Here is a 19,576-nt window from a genome sequence, read left to right as displayed (position 1 = left end):
TGTAACATATCTGCTACAACTAGACAGAGACCGGATCAGATAGTTTTTAATCAGTTAATGGTTTTTAACCGATCAACGAATTTCAATAGAGCTGACAAAAAATCAAGACTAAGAGTAACGGTTCAAACGGTCCAATTAGTCGGATCAACTACGAGTTGAAAAACGAAAACACTACTTCTGATTCACTATTCCCCCTTTCCTATTAAACAAAAATAACATCGATCCATAACAAAAGAGACTCGAGGTCGATCTCCTTTTGTCCTTTTAAAGGCATGAATATATTTACGTGCTGAGCGAAAGAAAATATTTAGTAGAGGACAAGTGTCCATTTCCTACTGGAAATTGGAATGCAAAATGGAAGCACCGAGGATCGTATCCCCCTAGACGATTGTTGTTACCGACGGGTTCTACTTACGCTATGCTTGGTTTGCAGGAAAAAGTAAGAAAAGAAAGGAAAAGATAAGGAAATTTATACAAATCAGCAATTTTGTATAGATTTCTTTACCTTTCTCTTCCTTTCCTATTTTTTCCTTCAAACCATACATAGCCTTATTGTTTGAACAAATACCATCATTAGCAATTTTGTATAATAACTATTGATTGTCACTAAACCGTCGATCAAATAAATAAATGAAATACCTGACTGCTAGGATAATAAAAGTATAAAACTGTGTGCGTTCATCAGATCAAACAAATAAGCATTAATTCAGAAGTCAATGTACAATCAAATTGTGTTAATTAATCAAACTTTAGGCATCTCATATCGACACAACGGGCACAAGTTGCTCGTCTGCAACCATTTAGAAATGCAACCTCCATGATAGACATGCGAGCAAGGCATGCGAGTGATCTGCGACCCGATCGGAAGCTCTTCCAAACAGATGGCACAATTCATGGTGGAAGTGGAACCCACACCACCACCATCGACGTCGAGTCTCGCCACTTCCAATGCTTCAATGGCGGACGCAGACGCAGGGACAGCTCCGAACCCACCATTGCCGGCATCCATTGATTCCATGGAAGCTGCGGCTATGGCAGCATTTTCGTCGTAGCGTTCAGTGAGCGTCTGCAATATATGGACGGAAGCAAGCGCAATGGGGGCTCCATTAGAAACAGCAAGGGCCACCTCTCGGGCAAATGGAGAAATGGTTGGTTCCAGGATCTCATTCGCCTGCTCAGACAAGCCCATCTCGGAAAGAATGTAAGAAACCAACCTTGGACGATGGAGGTCGGATAGTAAGCAGCGAGTATTGAACCTGAAGCTCTTGGTGATTGTGGGACCCACCACCTCAATCGTCCTCGCTAATGCATGAGCATCGTCTCCTTCGTCATCCCCCGATTGCAGAAGCCAGGTGGTAGTCTTTAAAAACTGGATTTCGATGGTGAACCTATCGAAACCATCTTGGTCCCATGGCTTCCAAGAGAGCATATAAGCAGACAACTTCATGAATGGCGGCATCTTGAAGGCTGGAATGAAGATTGAGTAGTGAATCAAAAACTCGAACTGGAAGAAGAGTGGAAAATTAAGCAGAAATTAATAAAGCTAGCTTGGTGTGCGAGCATTGATGAGAATGAGAAAATGAGAGTTACAACTGGGTTTTTATAATTAATGCAGTAAGAGTAGTGTAAAACTGGAAGACGATAGCTAGTTCTTGAATTAGAAGTTTCTAATTCCCAAACGGGATTTCCTACTTGTTCTTGAATTACAAATAGGAAAACACTAAAGGTGTGACGTGGTCATGAGAGTGGGACCCAAGCCCCTAATTCTAATCAGACGGTGGAAAGAAGTTTCTACCTATGAAATGAATTAAGAGAGATCGAGAGAACTTTCCAATCCTTTGCTTAAGTCATCACTCATCACTTTTTTTTTTTTTCTTTAATTACTTGGGTCACAAAATACTGCCATTGTATTTTGTTAAATTTGAAACTCTGTGACCGTTTCCTTTCCTAAATCAGGTAGTTGAATAGGACTGGTCTGAAAACCTTCTTAATGTTTTGGTAATGTAATCGGGAATTTTGTCATGGTTTTTAAAACCGACCTGCAGAACGAACGGGTCAGGTCGAATGGTCTGACTGTTTCGAATCGAATTGTCGGACCGTTCTAACAAAAAAAATTAAAATTAAAAAAAACGGTTAAAATCATTCGAATGATTAATCGTTTGAGTCAGCAGTTTATTGACCAAAATCAACGATTTTGGGGAAAAAGAACCTGGTCACCTGACCGGTTGCCAGATTTTCCGGTCCGACCATCGGGTCTGTTTCAATTTTGAAAACCATAATTTTCATAATGCAAGAAAATAGGAAGGCTCAGTTTGAAAGGAATACAAAACCTTATATTTTATATTATTTTGTATGTATTTACAGTGTACATATATGTATTTATACTCCTTCCAAATTGAACCGAAAGAATTTTGATTTGCATTATTAGGATTCTAGATTGCTGCATTAATTAAGACTCCACCGACAAACTTACGTGGGTGGAGTTCCTGCTGTTAATGCTCTAAGCCCAACAAATGAAGTTCAAGGTTGCATGGTAGAGTTGGATAATTGGATTGGGCTGTGGCATGTAGTACCGAACTAGGCTTTGATCAACATTAGCCCATATATATAGCTCATGGTGCGGAATTGACCCTAGGCTTAAAATGTATGAGCAGAATTTGGGGAGCCCAGAAGGGAGAATATGTATAACTGATCAGACATGAGTTGGCATCGTATCAATGGCCGGCCGTTGCAAGTTCCTTAGAGGCCAAGGCCAAGTACTTGTTGGGGATAAGGAAAGTTGTCACCCCTACTTTGTAATTGGTGTGTATTATCCAATTTCCTATCATATGGAATTTCTCAGGAATGTACTAAATATGATTGATGAATGAAATGGGTCACAATGAGTGAGCACGTAATAGCTGTATGACACATGTCCCAGTTAATGTGTCTTTCATTCAAACTTTTTTGTTCCGTTAGATAGAAATTATCCATTATTTTATTATTTTTATCAAAATAATTAAAAATAAAAACAATGGAAAAGGAAAACCTAAACATGTTGAGATTTGGGATTCATTTACGTTTTCCTTTTTCATTGTTTTTTATTTTTAATTATTTTGACAAAGATAATAAAATAATGGATAATTTCTGTCTAACGTAACAAAAACATTTGGATGAAAGGCACATTAACTGGGACATGTGTCACATAGCTATTACGTGCTCACTCATTGTGCTTACCTGACGTGCCTACTACATCCAGTCCCAAAATGAAATTGCCAACTTTTGGGCCTAGGTCGAGTCCATTGTAGGCTGGTCACTCCTAGCTCAGGTTCAACTTGCCCAAATTGCCCCCCTATATTATATGAACTTTCTTTTCCTATTTGAGTTTTCTCTCATGAATTCTGATTATTTATGTTTTAATATGAAGCTTATACTTTTTTTTTATGAAGACTAGTAAATGTTCAGGTGCATGACAATTAATTTTAGATAAAAATAATTGTAACAACGGTAATAATATTAGCAAGATTTTTTCTTGTAGTGTATTGATGCTGCTCAAATAGCCACTGTTTTCTTAGACGGTTGGATCGTTTGCCTTGGAAACCATTGAGGCAATCATTTCCATTTTACCTCACACTTGGCTTGGGACCATTCAATTTATTTAATGGTTTTTGGTTATTTTTTTATTTTTTAATTATTTTTGTTAGAACGGGCCATTCATTCAGACCAGATAGTCGAATTGTTAACTCGGAATCCAGTGGCTAGAACGGCGGTTCTGAATCATTTTTTAAAGGAAAATTGTTCAAAACCCACCATCACTTTTTCTAAATTCTCTTAACCTCACCACAACTTTTCAAAATGTCCAAAACTCATCATGTCAGTGAGATAACGGTAACTTGACTAACAGGCAGCATTAATTTACCAATTTATCCTTCATTATATTCGACCCATTTTGCAATATACCAAAATTACCCCGTCAATTTATAATCCAAAACCCAAGCATTAGCCACTACTTTCTTTCTCCATCGGCCGCTACTTCCACTTTGTTTGAGAGCTTGAAGAAGAACAGGATCAATTTGAAAAGGACAGAGAAGAAGTATGGTTGGATGCTCCTAAAGACCGTTCCCATCGTCTGAGAAGAAGAGCAGTCGGAGTACAGTCTGCAACTTCTCACCGACTGCTGCTTCTCCTCATCGTCTGAGAAGAAGAATGGTCGATTATTGCCTCTCTCATCATCTGAGAATAAAAGCATTCGGAATATTGTTACTCGTGTTTATGCACAGACACATACACCATTAAGGTTCCTTCACGGGATTTTTCCTTCATCTGACAAACCCAATTCGGTAACATTGTGCTTCAGAGAACTACCAAAGCCACGGTTGTCTACCATCTTCATCAGTGAACCAACATCAAAATCTACCATCCTGGAATTCTCAATAGAAGACAATTACAATATTGCAAGAGGTTGCAAGAAATTAATGCGCAGTAGAAGACAATTACGATATTGCAGCTGCACTGAAAACTTGAGAGCAAAAACACTGGACAGAGAGAAGACAGAGCAAATTAATGGGCAATGACATCTCTGTCTGCAAAGGAAGAGAGAGTAGGTTACCTAGCAAGTGGAGGCCTTTCTGTAAGTGAGCATATGAACCATGGAAGGTATGATGTATACGGTGAAGCTGACCAGGAGAGCACCGACGGCGGAGTTGATAGGATTGAAGAAAGGGAAAATAATTACCAAGAACCAAATGGGGATGACCACCGGCAGCTTGGCCAGTGCCCTCAAGCATATACTCTTGGTATAATGCATCCCCATAACCTTCTCCCATATGAAATACAGTGGCGTGCATGCGAACCCAAACGCTATGAACTGCCATGCCCATGGTGAACAAAGAAACCAAAATGGCAGATCGTTGTAAATTCAATCATTCAACAAGGATAAGTATGTCCAAATAAAATGAAAACAAGTGCACCAACGGGAACAGACCAGATGAATGAGCATTAAGTTAACGGCAATGTCACGCCAACCGTGCGCCAATGGTGGGTTTGTCTCCTTTTAGGAATAACTAGCTCACCAACCGTATTATTAAGGATGCTCTCACTCTTCTTTTCCTGCAACATCTTGCTTTTCTCAGAAAGAGAACTCTGTTTCTGCAACCTCATTCCCTAAACACTGAAATCTTCCACTTCAGTAGGAAAACCTCCAAACTTGGATTCAGAAGACACCAATTCTTTCTTCTCTACTTCCTCTATTTTTCTAGGGAAAGACATCCATTGAGATTGAGAAACCAAAGAACTACTGTCAAAGATCTTATATTGAGATTCAGATGCTGCAAGGTTTGTTGTTTTAGTGCAACTTCCAAACCTATCCAAAACCCAAGAGTTCGGTAAAAAAATTGTTCAACAGGCCCACTCACCATTCAGGGGTAGTTTAGTCATGAAATATGCATTTAGGTTGACGTGAACAACAAGGATAATTCAACTTTAATGGTGTTGTAAATGGTGAGTTTTAGAAAATAAAATCTCACTGACATGATGATTTTTAGACATTTTGAAAAGTTGTGGTGGGTTTAAGAGAACTTAGAAAAAAGTGATGGTGTGTTTACAATTACCCTTTTTTAAAACATTGCTCCTAAGTGTTGTTAGAAAGTTATGCTTAATCAATTCTACGACTTTTGTTGGTGGAAAATTTGATTCCACTGTAGAGGCTTCATCTATTAATTGTCGACTACAGAAGTTTACTTCACTGCCTTCCTTCTTACTCAGTGAAGTATGTTCCATGGTCTGCCAATCAAGATTTTCTACTTCTCGGATTTTCCCATCACCATTGTTCATCAATCCTTTTTTCCCAAAGAAAGACAACACAACAAAATACAGAACGTTAAACCCAAATCGAAATGACCAAATAGTAAAATCAAGTCGATTCTGAACTCCCGTCATTTTTGTTCTTCTTACATTGGATTGAGCATGAAGTTGTGAAGAGATCCAAGTATCAAACCAGGAACACCGGTGCATACAGTTCCTACATCTTAAGCAAAATCCCTAATTGCAACAACAAGATACAAGAACAAGAAGAATTCAATTCTACCACCTGAATAACTTAACAAAAATCTTAGAAAATATTGAGGAATTTCACTTTGGGAAAATAATTTATCTACTCCAAAAGGAAAAATTTGCATCACTTGAACACGACAATCGTCGCTAATGCATCGTCTCCTACAAGTCGAAAGATATTCATCATTGTAGAGATTGAACCAACTGATTTTGTGCCCTAGATTTTAAAATTGGAACTGAATGAACAAAAAACATCAGAAATGAGGAAGATTGTGAAATTGGATTGAAGAACTGAAAGTGCAGAATGGCAAGAAAATCAGATGCAGCAGATGCTTTTCTACTTTGTGAAACCTTGGACTAAAAGTGTAGTGTCGCAAGTCACTTGTCGTTCAAGAGGAAAACTCGGATGAGATAATTTTGGGTTTAAAACAGGGTCATACCTTGTCTTCTTGAAATTATTCATGGGCATTTTGGACTTTTCTCTAGATCTAAAATGCTTCTAAATGCATTAAGTGTTGGGCCACAGTCTTAGAATTTCATATTCCAGATCATCCTTTCATACTCAAACACAGGTGGCATTTGAAAAGTAACATTTTCAGACTTTAGATGTCTAAAAAGTGTTATCTAACGCCATCTTAATTATCAGGCACAATAAGCTGAATTTGACCCACCCTTCTATCTCCAAGTTCAATTTGGATTTTAAAAAAAAAAAATTCCAATCTCTCTCTAGCTCTTATGTGCAACCTTCTAAATGCCATTTCGTGAAAACTCAGGCCACGGATGTTTGGTTAATGATTAATAGATTATAGTTACGTTTCATTGGATTGTAGAGCACAATATTTTTATAGCTTTCTAAGTCCCAACCGAGTTGGGCTTAAAGCCCATTCGAACAGTCTTTATAGGGTTGCATTGAGAATATCTCTATACTTATGAGATTTATTTTATGGAAAGATATTTCTAATGCATGTTGCAAAAGGTTGTTTGAATGGTGTGAGCACCGGATTACATTGATTGAAGCCAAACTCGTCCCAACATGGCCACATGGTTCACTTATGTAAATATGACATGACAATTACATGGTTCATTTTATTGCTTTGATCGAATGATCACCATTGAGTAAAAACATTGTCGTTGGATTTATTCACATGCTTAGGCCAGATTCTATTGCAACATCTCTACTACAACCAGACAAAGATATTACCAGTTAGGCAATTTGGCACCTTGTTATTATTTAATTCAATTGTCATTTTGTAAAAGACACTAGCTCAAGATCTTTTAACCACAAGAACTTTACACACTCTACCCACAAAACACTTTCTCTATGCATTGAAAACATCTCCCCATGCTTAATAACATGTAAGAGCAGATTTCACATCTCCTCCCCACAAGGGGTGGCCCCACCACACCCCATAGCACATCCATGCCGTGTGTTGAGAATATCTTTTGATGATGATATTATCAATTCTGATATTTTATCGGGAGATGTTTTCAATACACGGCAAGGATGCATTATGGGGTGTTGTGGGGTAATCTTTTGTGGGGAGAAGATGTTATCTCATAAGAGCATTAGATGTTTTTCATGTGTGGCTGTGATGTCTTGTGGGTTGGAGTGGGTACAATTGTCATAGTAGGAAATTAGGGCTCGATTTTGACACCTTGGGTAGCTTACGTAAGCACATGCATGGGACCCACACTTATTGTATTGAACACTACACTGACGTTTTGTCACTCATAACCGATTACGTAGCCATATTGCACACAACTTGATGAGCAACAGATCGAGACTTGATAGCTCAAGCCAAACATAGCCTTATTGTTTGAACAAATACCATCATTAGCAATTTTGTATAATAACTATTGATTGTCGCTAAACCATCGATCAAATAAATAAATTAAATTCCAGAATAGAATAAAATTGTAAAACTGTGTTCATCAGATGAAACAAATAAGCATAAATTCAGAAACCAATATACAATCAAACTGTGTCAATTAATCAAACTTTAGGCATCTCATAACGACACAACGGACAAAAGTTGCTCGTCTGCAACCATTGAGAAATGCAACCTCCATGATAGACATGCGAGCAAGGCATGCGAGTGATCTGCGACCCGATCGGAAGCTCTTCCAAACAGATGGCACAATTTATGGTGGAAGTGGAACCCACACCACCACCATCGACGTCGAGTCTCGCCACTTCCAACGCTTCAATGGCGGACGCAGACGCAGGGACAGCTCCGAACCCACCATTGCCGGCATCCATTGATTCCACGAAAGCTGCGGCTATGGCAGCATTTTCGTCGTACCGTTGAGCGAGCGTCTGGAATATATGGACGGAAGCAAGCGCAATGGGGTCTCCATTAGAAACAGCAAGGGCCACCTCTCGGGCAAATGGAGAAATGGTTGGTTCCAGGATCTCATTCGCCTGCTCAGACAAGCCCATCTCGGAAAGAATGTAAGAAACCAACCTTGGACGATGGAGGTCGGATAGTAAGCAGCGAGTATTGAACCTGAAGCTCTTGGTGATTGCGGGACCCACCACCTCAATCGTCCTCGCTAATGCATGAGCATCGTCTCCTTCGTCATCCCCCGATTGCAGAAGCCAGGTGGTAGTCTTTAAAAACTGGATTTCGATGGTGAACCTATCGAAACCATCTTGGTCCCATGGCTTCCAAGAGAGCATATAAGCAGACAACTTCATGAATGGCGGCATCTTGAAGGCTGGAATGAAGATTGAGTAGTGAATTAAAAACTCGAACTGGAAGAAGAGTGGAAAATTAAGCAGAAATTGGTGTGCGAGTATTGATGATGTGAATGACAACATGGGAGACGAAAGCTACTGGGTTTGTTTTTATAATGCAGTAAGAGTGTAAAACTGGAAGACGATAGCTAGTTCTTGAATTAGAAGTTTTTATTTCTAATTCCCAAACTGGATTTCCTACTTGTTCTTGGAAAGAGTAAAGAGTTCACTTTCAACAACGACAGCGTTAAAAGTGGTCATGGGACCCAAGCTCAAAATTCCAATCGGACGGACGGTACGTGGAAAGAGTTCACTTTTTTTTTCTTTAATTACTTGGGTCACAAAATACTGCCATTGTATTTTGTTAAATTTGAAACTCGGTGACCGTTTCCTATCCTAAATCAACGGTAAGTTGTAGTAGTTGAATAGGACTGGTCTGAAACCTTCTTGTTTAGGTAATATAAACAGGATTTTTGCAACGCAAGGACAGAAAATAATTTTGATTTGCATTATTAGGATTCTAAATTGCTGCATTAGTTAAGACTCCACCTACAAACTTACGTGGGTGGGGTTCCTGCTGTTAAGGCCCTAAACCCAACAATGAAGTCTCAAGGTTGGTAGAGTTGGATTAGGCTGTGGCATATAGTATCCAACTAGGCTTTGATCAACATTAGCTTATAGGATTAGAAAGTATGAGCAGAAATATTTGGGGAGCCCAAGCTGGGAGAATATGTTTAACTGATCAAACATGAGTTGGTTTCGTATCATTGGCCGGCCGTTGCAAGTTGCTTGGAGGCCAAGGCCAAGTACTTGATGGGGATAAGGAAAGTTATCATCCCTACATCTCAACGTGCATTGGAACATCTCCCATACTTGCTTTGGGAGATGTTACTAGTGCACGGTTGAGATATTTTGTGGGGCACATATGGGGTGCCCATACAAACTCCATCGATTATCCGCACTTGTTAGAGTCGGGCCAACATTTGACTACCTTATGCCCCTGCTCGATTTACAAACAAGGGTGGATTCGAGCCGAGTTGAGCTGAATACCTAGCTATTAAAGCTAGGCTCACAAAAAACCTATGGTGCTTGTGCTCGAACTTTCTATAAAAACAAATGAAAACACCACCGTTGAAGAAGCAAGAGCGATCTTGCTAAAAACAAATGAAAATGAGAATGAGGCAGAACGGAGGCTGTTAGATATACGACAGGCAGCAGGGATGGCTATACGAAACAATTATTATTTTACTTATTATCATTTGTTTATTTATGGATAAGAATTGAAAATTGCATGCCATCAAATCCATTAAGGCAATAAGACAAACTTCAGTTGATAATGATATCATCACCAACCTTCAGCAAATTAGGATTTCCTCCATTTTGATCACTTTAAATTCAAACACTGAAAGGCAAAATGTTTCCATTTGTAGGTTTCCAGAATATCATATATCATATGATGTAACAACCAAACCTAGTGGTTCCTGCCTGAAAATCTGAAGAAAACTTGAAAACCAGTAGTGAAAAGAGTAGAACAAGTTCGATCTGCTTGTTTTTCTCTCCTACCCAATTTTAAAGAACAAGAGTTTTTTTCCATTTGTTTTTCTCTTCCTTTGGGTCTTTTAAGAGTTAATTTTTAGACAAATTCCAAAGAATGGAATGGACAGTTAAAAAACTATTCAGCCGCACGCCTTCCTTAGTGGTTCATGGACACATAGAACTATAGGAGTAGCTAAGAAAATTGAGAAAGAAAAGGGAAATTAAAATTGATCTACAAGATTCCATAAAAACCCAAATCTCTTCCCTTGAATGAATCCAGTAGTTGTTATAGACTTACAGTAAAAAAAAAGAAAGCAAAAGGTGATTGTCCGATTAGGCTCGACTCTTAGGGCAATTGTTGGGACAGGGAAGCACTAGCTCGTTGTCCTTCCACTGATAGGAGCGGGAGGTTTTCGCTGCTCTGTGAAGCCAGCCTGACGCGGTGCCCTCCACTCTAAGAGCCATAAGACCCAAGCTTTTGTTCAAGTCACATGGTTCAACTCCCTACTTGGAATGGGCGTGCCAGCAAATTAGCTCCGACTGCTCCTGCTTGCAAGAATCGAGCCAACGTTCAATCACCTTGGTGCCCTTGCTTGAGTTACAAGCTTGTGCTACCAAGCTCGGCAACATCTAATGGACTGATGGATCTAATAAGGAACAAGAACTTCTTATGCTTTACCAATATGGGACTTTTGCCATAGACGTGGTGTTCATCTAACTTCTCAATCTAAGAATATTGTGGAAGTTAAAGGTTCTTGTTTGGAGGGGTTATTCAACTTTAAAGCTATTTATCCAAGTTACAAAGCAATTGAGGTGGGATGGGAAATACTAATAATTTCAAATTCTTGTTAATCGTGATGTCCATTTGGCAATAAACTAATTATTAACTCCAAGTAGGGGTGGATTCGAGCCGAGCCGAGCTTGAATAGCTAGAACCTTGAGCTCGAGGTCGACTCAAGTCAAAAGTTCCTAAGCTTAAGATTGCTTCAGCTCAAGCTTGATTTGAGAAAAATGTTTTATGGAAATAAAAAAAGTTATATATAAAAAATATTTTTTATTTGATATTTAAAAATTAAGAATTATAATAATTAGTTATTATTATATATATAAATAAAAATATTATATATAATATTTTTATCATATATATTATTTTCTATAATTTTATTACTATTATTATTATTATTATTATTATGTAGCTATTCGAACTCGGCTCGAAGCTCAGTTGAAACTGGGTCGAGCTTGAATTGCTCATAAAGAGCTCGATTCGTGGCCACCCCTAACTCCAAGACATAGTAAAAATAATAAAAAATTGTTATAGGCAAGATGACTTTTATAACCCGGACCATTGAAGTGGCGTCCCATAACCCAAACTATTTTTTCGAGTCATCCCACCGGTGAGCCAAGATTCTACCACTAAGATCCAACCACTTGAAATAGTATTCCGTTGGTGGCCATGGTGGTACACTAGTTCTAGACTCATAGTATTATATATTGAAACAATTTTTATTTCTATAGTTATCAAAATTTTTATTTAATGGATAATAATTGAAAAAAGGGAAAATTCCCAATAGGTATCCTATACTTTAGGTTGAGTGCCAATTTAGTACCAGAATTTTAAAATGCGAGAATCTAGTATTCGTAACTTTTGAAATGCCACAATCTAGTACTTACCATTAATGGACAGTCAGTAATGTATATCACCTGACTTCATGTCTGATTTGAGAATTTTTAAAATGTCTAAATTACCCTTAAAAATAAAATACACTGTTCAACATCTTTCTCAAGAAAATGAAACAGAACGGAAAGGGCTCGCCGCTAGCCACCACCGTAGCCTACAGGAGGGGTGATGTTCTCAGTTCGCCACCGTAACCGCCACCATGGCCCATGCTTGACACTCACGCTTTACGTCTAAATATAAAAGTCTAAATTAAAAAAAAAAAAAAAAATCTGAATCAAGTTGCTCGTCTGCAATCATTTTGAAATGCAACCTCCACGATAGACATGCGAGCAAGGCATGCGAGTGATCTGCGACCCGATCGGAAGCTCTTCCAAACAGATGGCACAATTTATGGTGGAAGTGGAACCCACACCACCACCATCGACGTCGAGTCTCGCCATTTCCAACGCCTCAATGGAGGACGCAGATGCAGGGACAGCTCCGAACCCACCATTGCCAGCATCCATTGATTCCATGGAAGCTGCGGCTATGGCAGCATTTTCGTCGTAGCGTTCAGTGAGCGTCTGCAATATATGGACGGAAGCAACCGGAATGGGGGCTCCATTAGAAACAGTAAGGGCCACCTCTCGGGCAAATGAAGAAATTCTTGGTTCCAGGATCCCAATCGCCTGCTCAGAGAAGCCCATCTCGGAAAGAATGTAAGATACCAACCTTGGACGATGGAGGTCGGATAGTAAGCAGCAAGTATTCAACCAGACGTTCTTGGTGATTCTGGGACCCTCCACCTCAATCGTCACTAATGCATCGTCGTCTCCTTCCTCATCCCCCGATTGCAGAATCCATGTGGTAGTCTTTAAAAACTGGAATTCGATGGTGAACCTATCCAAACCATCATGGACCAATGGCTTCCAAGTGGCCATATAAGCAGACAAGTTCATGAATGGCATCTTGAAGGCTCGAATGAAGATTGAGTACTGAATCAAAAGCTCGAACTGGGAGAAGAGTGGAAAAGCAGAAATTAATAAAGCTAGCTTGGTGTGCGAGTATTGATGAGAATGAGAAAATGAGAGTTACAACTGGGTTTTTATAATTAATGCAGTATGAGTAGTGTAAAACTGGAATTACAAATAGGAAAACACTAAAGAGTTCACTTTTAAGTTTTAACACGACACACACGGTCGTAGACTCGTAGCAACTAGCAAATTTGGATTATTGAAACAAAGAGCGCCACAAGGTGTGACGTGGTCATGAGAGTGGGACCCAAGCCCCTAATTCTAATCGGGCGGTGGAAAGAAGTTTCTACCTATGAAATGAATTAAGAGAGATCGAGAGAACCCGAGAATACTTCCATTGTTTTCTCTATATATTGGTTCGCCATAATTCATTTTGACATAAGAATTGGACGATCGAATTGTGACTATAGAGACCAATAATTTCGACTCTATCTTAGAAAATTAAGATTGGTATATTGTTACAAATATCTTGATTAATGTTTTATAGAATTATGAGAAAAACATGTAATGTTGAAAAAAAAGGACTAAATTCTAATCAAATCTACTATGTAGGTTTCACCTAGTCAATGTATAAATGACTCACTCACACTCAGGTTGTGACATTGTGAACGTATGATCCACTTTGCAGGGCTGAAAATCCCTTCCCTTCTCTAAACAGGTTAGGTTAGTTTGTGCTTTTAGAAAGTTTAATTAAATTTGCTTAAGAAAGAGGAATTATAACCGGGTGAGGAATAAAGAGGAGAGAGAGCCACAGTATCCTTTTGATTAATGTTTTAAAAAAGCCAATCCGGGGCCGACCCACTTTTTCCTTCGGGTCTAATTGGTCGGGCCATTTCATGAGGAATAAAGAGGAGAGAGAGCTACGGTGTCCTTTTGATTAATGTTTTAAAAGCCAATTTGGGGCCAATCCACTTTTGCCTCCGGGTCAAATGGGTCAAACCATTTCAGGTATATATACTAGCGGGGACCCATGCATTGCACGGTATTTATTAAGCAAAAGTTAAATAATAGAAAGGGTTATTTACTAAAATACCCCTTATAGTTTCATTAATTTACTAAAATCTACCCCATAGTTAAAATTTTACTACAACACAACTTATAATTTGCAGTGGATTTAATCAATCTCCCATTAGGTGACAGAGGACAATGATAGTGTTGACCCTAATGTTCATTTAAATAAATTTAATCAAAAGAAAATATAAATAAAAATATGGTGGATCTTCACGTGAAAGCATGGTGGGTCAAATTATATGAGGAAGATAGAAAGAATAATAACAATTTATTGGAAATGAGTGTTTACTTGCTTTGGCAGATCTAGAAGAGTAGAAACCATAAACTTTTACGAATATTACTGCCCCCCCAAGTGGTGGTGGTGTTGCAAGCTAGAAAAAACTGGGAGTATGTCTCTTTTTTGTAGGGTTCAAGCACCTCAAGACTAGAGAAGAAATTGGTGGATGTTTATTAGCTTCCACCGAACCATAGCACGACCAAAATCAACTTTGATGCATCTCGGTCGAGTGACGGTAGATGCTCTATTGTGGCAGTGGTGAGAAATCACCTTGACAAAAATGTTGGAATACAAGGGGTACAACATTGGCATCTCTTCAATCAACGCTGCGGAGGCCTGACCTTAGGGGTGCTTACGGTTCGGTTAACCAAATCGTAGGAATTTTTTTTGAACCGAACCAATACTACCGGTTTTTGGAAAGCCGATAACCGAATCTAAACCGAAGCCCGTTGGTTAACTGGTTGACCGGTTTGGTTAACCGTAGGTTCAGTTCATCGCTTCATCGGCTTTTTAATTTTTACAATATATATTATAAAAAATATATATAAATATATAATAAAAGATTATAAATATATATGAAATATTATATTTTAAATAATAAATAATATATCATATATTTTAAATATATATATTTATATATAATGCATATTTATTAATTTATTATATATAAAATATATATAATATACATAAATATATATAAAATATATAGAAATATATGTATATTGATCGATTCGGTTAACTACTAGTTTTCTATATTGGTTAATCGAAACAAAATCAATACCTTTGGGCTTTTAAAAACACCAAACGGAAACCAAACTGACTAGTTCGGTTAATCGATTTTTTAGGTTCAGTTTTGGTCAATTTTTTTGATGGTTCAGTATTTTGTTTTTTTTTTTTTTTTTTTTTTTTTTTTTTTGCTCACCCCTACCTAGGTTGCATGGGAGGCCCATAGTAGATCATCAAATTATCATTGAAGATGATTTGAGTCTTGTCATTGCTTGCCTCAAGGGAAATGTTAAGCCCCCCTGATCGATTAGAAATATTGTTATAGAGTGATAGCTTGGATTTAGAGTAGAGCATAGACATGCGTTTAAAGAAGCTAATAAAGCGGTTGACTGGATAGTGGGTAAGGTTCATTGGGGAATGAACCTTGGTAATCCCCCTTGGGATCTCAATGTTATTTGCTAGACGATCTGAGGAGGAGTGCTACCCCGTCTTGTCTTGTGTAGCACCTTTGTTTTTTTTCTTAAAAGAATACTAGCAGGGACCCGTGCGATGCATGGGATTTATTAAGCGAAAGTTAAATAATAAAAAGGGTCATTTACTAAAATACCCTTTATAGTTTCATGGGTTCACTAAAATCTACCCTATAGTTAAAATTTTACTAAAATACCACTTTTAATTTGCATTGGATTTAATCAATCTCCCATTAGATGATAGTGTTGAACCTAATGTTCATTTAAATAATTTTAATCAAAAGAAAATAAAAATAAATATACCATTTTTTTCCCTTTATAAGACACGGGCAACCACTCTATTAGCTATATTTGGTTAATTTTGTTTTTTATACAAAAAAAGTGTTAAGGGTATTTTTGGAATAAAAAATCATGGGCCTAATGGCAAAACAAACACTCCTTAATGAAAGCTTGATTAAGTAAATAAGTTGTAAAATATATGAGATGTTTTAATAAAATGAAACTATAAGATAGGTTTAAGTAAATATGTAAAACTATAAGATGTGTTCTAGTAAATGACCCTAATAAAATCACATAAGAGTATACAATTGTTATATATTTTTCAACTTTTTAAATAATTAATAAATATTCATATTTTGTGTACTACTTTTAGTAAATTTTTTGTAATACAAAAATAACAATAATTAATTTTAGTTAGGTTTATTCATCAAACTGATGAAATCGACCAACACGATCAACTTGACCCAAGTTGGTCGGTTTTCTAGTATTTTAGGTTGGCTTTGGTTCAAAAATTTCCTAATTCGACTAATTTGGATCAAATTTACTTTGGCCATTTATGAACCAATCAAAATAAAATGACCTAACCATGGATATATATTAATATTTTAAATTTTAAATATAATTTTTAATATGGAAGAGTGGAGTGCTCGGTCGAGGCGTAGTGCTGCTTCCTTTGGTTGATGTCATTGTCGAATGCCCTGGCAAGACCCAAGGAGTTGATGGACCAGCAGTCTTGGGCGGACCTCAGGCATCTGCAATGTTGGTTCGATCGGTGCTTCAGGGTGGACTGGGGTAATAAATGTCTTCCACGTGGCTTGTCAATATCGACGCTTTGGTTCCTAAGGCCTCGCGCATGCGCTAACAGGCATGTCGGTTGGTTTTCCCACACTTTGCCAGAGCGGCTCTTGATCACCATCGTCGATCTTGCTTCGATTGGGGCTCCTTGGGGTTATAAAATGGGTGGACAAGCATTTCTCCTTTGCCATTTGCGAGGGGAGTTGCCTGGATAGCTCGGCAGAGGGTTGTTGCATTGCTCGAGTTGTGTTTTTGATTTCGTGGCTACAAGCTCGGTAAGATGTCTTCCCTGTCTTCCCATTCTTCTTCTTCTGGTTCTAGTTCTTCGAGTTCTAGTAGCTCTTATTATGAGTCTGAGGTTGGGGATTTTGAGAGTGTCGAGGTTGAGGAGGCCAATGTTGATCCTTCTAGGGTAGAAGTGGAGCGTCCCTTATGGGTTGGTCGTCGGTTCGGGACCACCCCTAGCATTTTGGCTCCTGGGGATATGGCTCAGACCCGAGCCATGTATGACATTCCCGAAGAGTTTGGGATGAGGTGTTTGCAGCTTGGTGAGATGCAAACAGATGCTCGGCCAAGCAAGATATGCATGTACGAGAGCAGTCTGGAAGCCGGGCTAACGTTTCCTCTGAGTGAAAGTATCGCCAAGGTATTTGGGTGGTACCGAGTTTTGCCGGTGCAGCTGATGTCAAACTCCTTTCGGTTCTTGTTTGGCTTCATGTCTTACTGTGCGGTAAATAACATTGAGTTGACCCTGGGTATGGTGAGCTTCCTTTTCCAGCTGAAACATCACCAACAAGGCTATTTCTATTTCTCGACTAGGAAGAATGTCAAGCTACTGGTCGGGGCTCCCTCTTGTGTGAAGCATTGGAAGGAGACCTTCTTCTTCGTGCACTGTCCCAAGGGCCTCCCTTTCCCAACCAAGCAGTAAGTGTCAAGGACGAAAGTGCCACAACCTCAGAGGTCCATGCTCACTTGGGAGGAGAGGTTGGCCGTGAGTATGATCAGTGAAATAGACGTGATGGCGTATACTTGTTCTGAAATGTTGATGCTTGTCAGACTAATGTGTAGGGCAGCCAGTCTATTTTTCGCTACTTTAGTTTACTTTGTCAAATCTTCTTTTTTCCTTGTCCTTATACTTACTGCTATAGTTCTTCGGTGCAGGTGTGGAAATGGCGAGCCATGCAGAGATTGTTCATCGGATGAAAGAGAATCGGCAGAGGCAGAGCCAAATTGGGGCTCGTCCGGAGGTGGCCCCCCAACCGCGGTCCTTTGACTGGTCGTCTTGTTGCTAGAAAAGGGTTCAGCAGCGGGGCAACGATGACAAGGATGTAGTGGTGGTGGACTCGGATGAAGTTCGTCGTGTTGCATCCCACTCATAGACTGAGGTTGGGGGTAGCAGCTCGGGCAAACATGTGTCACGGTGGTTGGCCCATAACGAGGATGACCTTGAGACGCCTGGGGTCCCCGAGCAATTGCTCCACGGGAATAATAATGATGTCCATCACTCGATAGGCTGCGAGCGCTGGTAGCGGTGTACTAGAATGCTCGCTTATCCGCGGTGTGGCTCAGGTAAGCTTGTTCTTGCATTTCTTGAACTTTCTTAAGTCATTTCCTCCTATTCTAACCTCGGTTCTTATCCTCAGAGTGCATGCTTGGTGATTACCCTGATTGATTGGCTTCGGGACCTATGGACCGTGTTTGAGAAGGAACATGCCGAGTACTTGAGCCTGAAGACTCATCTGATCGAGCTCCAAGCAGCCAGGGAGAGGACGGCCATGCTAGAAGTGGAGGCAGTCGAGTTGAAGGCCCAGTTGGCGGAGCAGACGAATGTTGTGCGTAGCTTGAAGCAGCAGATCACTGAGTTAAAGGCAGAATAGGAGTGACTAAAGCAGGAGGTAGTGGCACAGTACAAGAGCTCAGAGGAGCTCCGTCAAGAGATGGATCAATACGCCTCAAGTTCCTAAGAGGCGGGGTTCTGCGTTTTTCGGGAGAGAGCACTGCGTCACTATCCCGAGCTGGCCGAGGCTGCACAGTCCTACAACGCTTATGATGACATGACGCCTCCCACCATAAACAACCTTGCCAATGAGGAAGGGGAAGGGTACGAGGACGGCGAGGAGGGAGATGAGACTACTAACCTCCCTGCCGAGGATTGAACTGTTGTGGGTTGCATCGAACTCTCTTATGATTCTTTTTTTTTTTACAGCTCTGTATGCCGAGCTTTTGGACTATGTACTGGGTATATTTAACTTAATGAAAAAATCTGCTCATTTTTTATCCGAACTTGTGTACCACTTCTCTCCCCTTTGTCTTTTGTTGTGCTCCTTAGTCTTGTTGTGGCCGAGGCTTGGGGTTGGCCGAGATCCTTAGTCAACAGTTAGCGGGACCGGAGTGCATTCTGAGCCCTCACCTTTGGGGTGCTTAGTTAGTGGTCTCGGGAGCTTTTGGGGCTCTTCAAGGGCTGGCCATTGCTCAGCTAGCTCTAACCAACTTTTAGTCAGTGCACGCCTGGAGTTTCATGACTGCCCTCAAGCCTTGGTGGGTAGGGGCATTCTTCTCCATCCTTGGCTCGAGCCATTGACAACCGTGTCAAGTTGCTTGGTCAGCAATATGCTACCGAGCTATGCGTTGTGGGCTCAGGACATTTGAAGATCAGTCGAGTCAAGGTGCCGAGCTACGGCGGTGTTGAGCAGCGTGCATTGTGTGTGTTGCATGTACTGTGTGTGTTGTATATTGTGTTGCGTCGTGTAGTGTGTGTGTGTGTGTGTGTGCAATATGCCGGGCAATCAACTCGTTGCTTGGATAAAGTGCTCTTCATTATCAATAAGTCATTGGTAGTACATCCTAAGGTTTCCTATGTTCCAACTCTATAGTATTGGTTGGCCATCAAGGTCTTCAAGTCTGTAGGTGCCCGGTTTGGTAACTCTGGTGACTTTGTATGGCCCCACCCAATTTGGCCCGAGTTTGCGGCAGAGGGCGACACCTGTCTTGAACTCATGTCTTCGGACCTTAGAGTTGTAGTAT

At 39.8% G+C, this 19,576-nt stretch overlaps 1 protein-coding gene and 1 non-coding gene across 2 annotated transcripts; both read right to left on the bottom strand.

Moving 5' to 3' along the window:
- Positions 1–8,023: 8,023 nt before the first annotated feature.
- On the bottom strand, positions 8,024–8,740 carry LOC104605483 (uncharacterized). Its single transcript, XM_010270262.2, has one exon. The coding sequence runs from the start codon at positions 8,738–8,740 to the stop codon at positions 8,024–8,026; it is 717 nt and encodes a 238-aa protein (XP_010268564.2).
- Positions 8,741–10,620: 1,880 nt separating this feature from the next.
- LOC148789770 (signal recognition particle RNA) lies at positions 10,621–10,928 on the bottom strand. Its single transcript, XR_016079976.1, has one exon.
- Between the last annotated feature and the right edge of the window lie 8,648 nt (positions 10,929–19,576).

The sequence above is a fragment of the Nelumbo nucifera genome, chromosome 8 (genome assembly GCF_055504915.1).
Source record: "Nelumbo nucifera cultivar China Antique chromosome 8, China Antique-T2T, whole genome shotgun sequence".
Taxonomy (NCBI): domain Eukaryota; kingdom Viridiplantae; phylum Streptophyta; class Magnoliopsida; order Proteales; family Nelumbonaceae; genus Nelumbo; species Nelumbo nucifera.
This window is presented reverse-complemented; position numbering and strand designations above follow the sequence as displayed.